The 2,852-nt window shown below is 36.8% G+C and overlaps 1 protein-coding gene across 1 annotated transcript in view; it reads left to right on the top strand.

The window, feature by feature from the left end:
* TPRG1L (tumor protein p63 regulated 1 like) overlaps positions 1-2,844 on the top strand; it is a 6,991-nt gene extending 4,147 nt beyond the window's left edge. Inside the window, exons 3-5 of the mRNA XM_019511540.1 lie at positions 641-817; positions 1,452-1,605; positions 2,434-2,844. Of these exons, the coding sequence (XP_019367085.1) occupies positions 641-817; positions 1,452-1,605; positions 2,434-2,628 (526 nt within the window). The 3' untranslated portion in view covers positions 2,629-2,844. The remainder of the gene's footprint in view (positions 1-640; positions 818-1,451; positions 1,606-2,433) is intronic.
* The last annotated feature ends 8 nt before the right edge of the window (positions 2,845-2,852 follow it).

The raw sequence follows: 2,852 nt of genomic DNA, 5'->3' as shown, positions 1-2,852 counted from the left end.
GTAAAACAAGCTTTTGAATGCTAGACATTAGTCTTCAGGTCCCCTGTTAAACCTCGGAGTGAAAAGAAAACAAAGACCAACATACATTTAAGCAGCGGTTATAATAAACGGTAGAAGTCTAAGGATGTAGTATTCCTACAGCAAAGGATAAAAGCACAACGTCTACTCTAGATTGCTTCAGTGGACTAGGTACTAAAGAACAAAAAGCGCGCTAAGGTAGTTCAGTACCGAGGCAGCTTTTTATCCTGTATTTTAGAGACATGTTCCACAGTCCCTGGTACCTGAGTAAAGCTGACAGTAAGCTTTAAGAGACTCCTTTGACATTTATTGAAGTTGTTGATGATCCTTCTTTTAATTTTAATTTTTAAAGCATTGTTACAAACTACTTGTTCATCTTAAGCCTTTTTCTGGATCTTGATAACTAGTTGTTTTCTAATAGATTTGTTTTATTCTCAGTGTATTGCAGTATACCCCCACTAACAAACTCTGACCAACTCTAATCTTAGCTTTCTGCTGCGGAATATACTTCTTAAATTCTTGTAGTGACTGGTGTGTATTTGTCACGCTATTAAGTGCTTTTTCCTGAAAGTTGTCACCTAAAAACAAATGAAGTTGAATCCCTTGCTTGTTATCTGATCAGGATTGATCACTGGAATAATGAAAAGGAGCGCCTGGTTCTTATCACCGACTGGTCTCTTCTGATCTGTAAATATGACTTCATCAACCTGCAGTGTGAGCAAGTGACTAGAATATCGCTTAATGCAGTTGATACAATTTCTGTTGGAGAATTTGAGTTCCCACCTAAATCACTGAATAAGTAAGTTCTGATTTGCTGGGTCTGATACTGCTAACATTAAAGCTTTCAGTCTTCTTATCTTGTTAGTGTTCAGATTTCTGAAAAAGTTACAAACTTTTTTTTTTTGGAATCTAAGTATTACTGAAATTGCTATGGGAGATCAGTAAGGAAGTTGTCATTGAGATGGTTATCAGATAGACTTAAGTTATTATCTTACTCTTGAAGTACTTTTTTAAAATAAAGTTGCAATTATTATTAGGGAAACAAGCTCCTAGCACCTCAACTCAACTGGTTTATAATAGTGCTACCTTAACTTACGTGTGAATAAGTCTTGTTATATTGAGCACTGCCGTTACCACAGCCCACACTTTATGTACCTTATGCTTTATGGTACTTCAGTGTACATCTAGATGTCTAGGTTCTAATAAACCTAAACTTTTTACAACATTAACTATTAAAATCTTTGCTTACCATGAAAACTGAACAGTGAAGATGTTTATGATACTCTGATAATTGTCTTGAGACCACCTGCTGCTATCAAACTTAAATCCTAAAAATGCACTTTTAGTTTTCTCGGATATTGCATTTTTAATCAGTAAACTTGGTGTGAAAATTTAAGTGCTACATTATCAAGTGTATTGTCTTTGAATTTTAGGCGAGAAGGTATTGGTATTCGAATTCAATGGGATAAGCAAAGCCGTGCCTCCTTCATAAACAGATGGAATCCATGGTCCAAAAACGTGCCGTATGCTACTTTTACGGAACATCCAATGGCAGATGCTGATGAGAAGATTGCATCACTTTGCCAAGTAAGGAAATAATCTGTGTTGTACCAGCTATGACAAGATAAATAGAGTAGGTTAGATATAGTTGTACCCTTTGCAAAAATCAGAGGACATACTCAGCTAAATAGAAGGCACAAAACTAGTTAAAGCACATAGGTCAAAACTTCTCTGTTCCCCATTCACTTAACATTGTGCTGCTACTTAGCTATTGCTAGCAAGTGCATTTTTGGTAACTCTCCTATTAAATCTCCACCTCCTTTTCACTACACTAACAACGTACACACACCTTTGAAGCCAAAAGGAGAGGAAAATATTTTTCCACAGCACCAGAAATCTAATCCTTTTTTTGAGTTTTAACTAGACAGGTGCCCAGGTTTTACCTAAAGTAGTTGTAGCCCAAGGTTCCAAAACGTTTGTGGTAGATCAGTAGGTACAAGACAAAGAAATCCTCCCATGTGCACTATATCAGTCTCTTCTTTAGTTCAGTGGTTTTAGACAACGTTTCTTCAGAGGCTTTTGGAGTAAAGAGCTGGAGCTTTTCCAAGCTGTAGCACAGAGAGCATTCAACATTGTATAACAGCTGAAGCTCTTTAAATCTGTTGCAAAAATCTTTTGGTAGGCATTAATAAAGGTCTAGTTTGAAACAACAGCATCATTAAGGGTTCAAGGCAAGAATGTGGATTTGATTATGGCTTGCACCTTCCTTACAACTACAGCTCACTTGCTAATTAATGGTGGCTTGCATTTCAGTTGCAAAGCCCCTCCTGTAAAATTATACTTTGGTAGAGAACTAATGGGAAAGTGTCAAGTGATGCAGTCATAATTAATAAGGTGTTTACATTTTTTTTTCAGTTGGAAAACTTTAAGACTCAATTAATCCAAGCAGTGAAGAAAGCCCATAAAGAGTGTCCACTGCCAGGAAGAGCTAATGGAGTACTAGTCCTGGAGCGGCCTCTTCTCATTGAAACTTATGTGGGATTGATGTCCTTCATCAACAATGAAGCCAAACTTGGCTATTCCATGACAAGAGGCAAAATTGGATTTTAAATTCACAGTATTTAATCTATGCCAAGGAGAATTGATTTCAAGCTAGTATCAAGGTGGGAGTTTACCATGTAGCAGATTACTCCAGGGCAACAAAAGAAAAAAGCATATAAACAGAAAAGGGATTGGCTAGCTGTAAAATGAGCAGTTAACAGAAATCACTTTGCTGTTATAAAGGTTACTAGAATCTTCAGTCAAATAGACCTCAGGTGGTCACAAGCTAATTG

This window comes from Gavialis gangeticus, unplaced genomic scaffold, assembly GCF_001723915.1.
Source record: "Gavialis gangeticus isolate Ggan-Ray unplaced genomic scaffold, GavGan_comp1, whole genome shotgun sequence".
Lineage (NCBI taxonomy): Eukaryota > Metazoa > Chordata > Crocodylia > Gavialidae > Gavialis > Gavialis gangeticus.
This window is presented reverse-complemented; position numbering and strand designations above follow the sequence as displayed.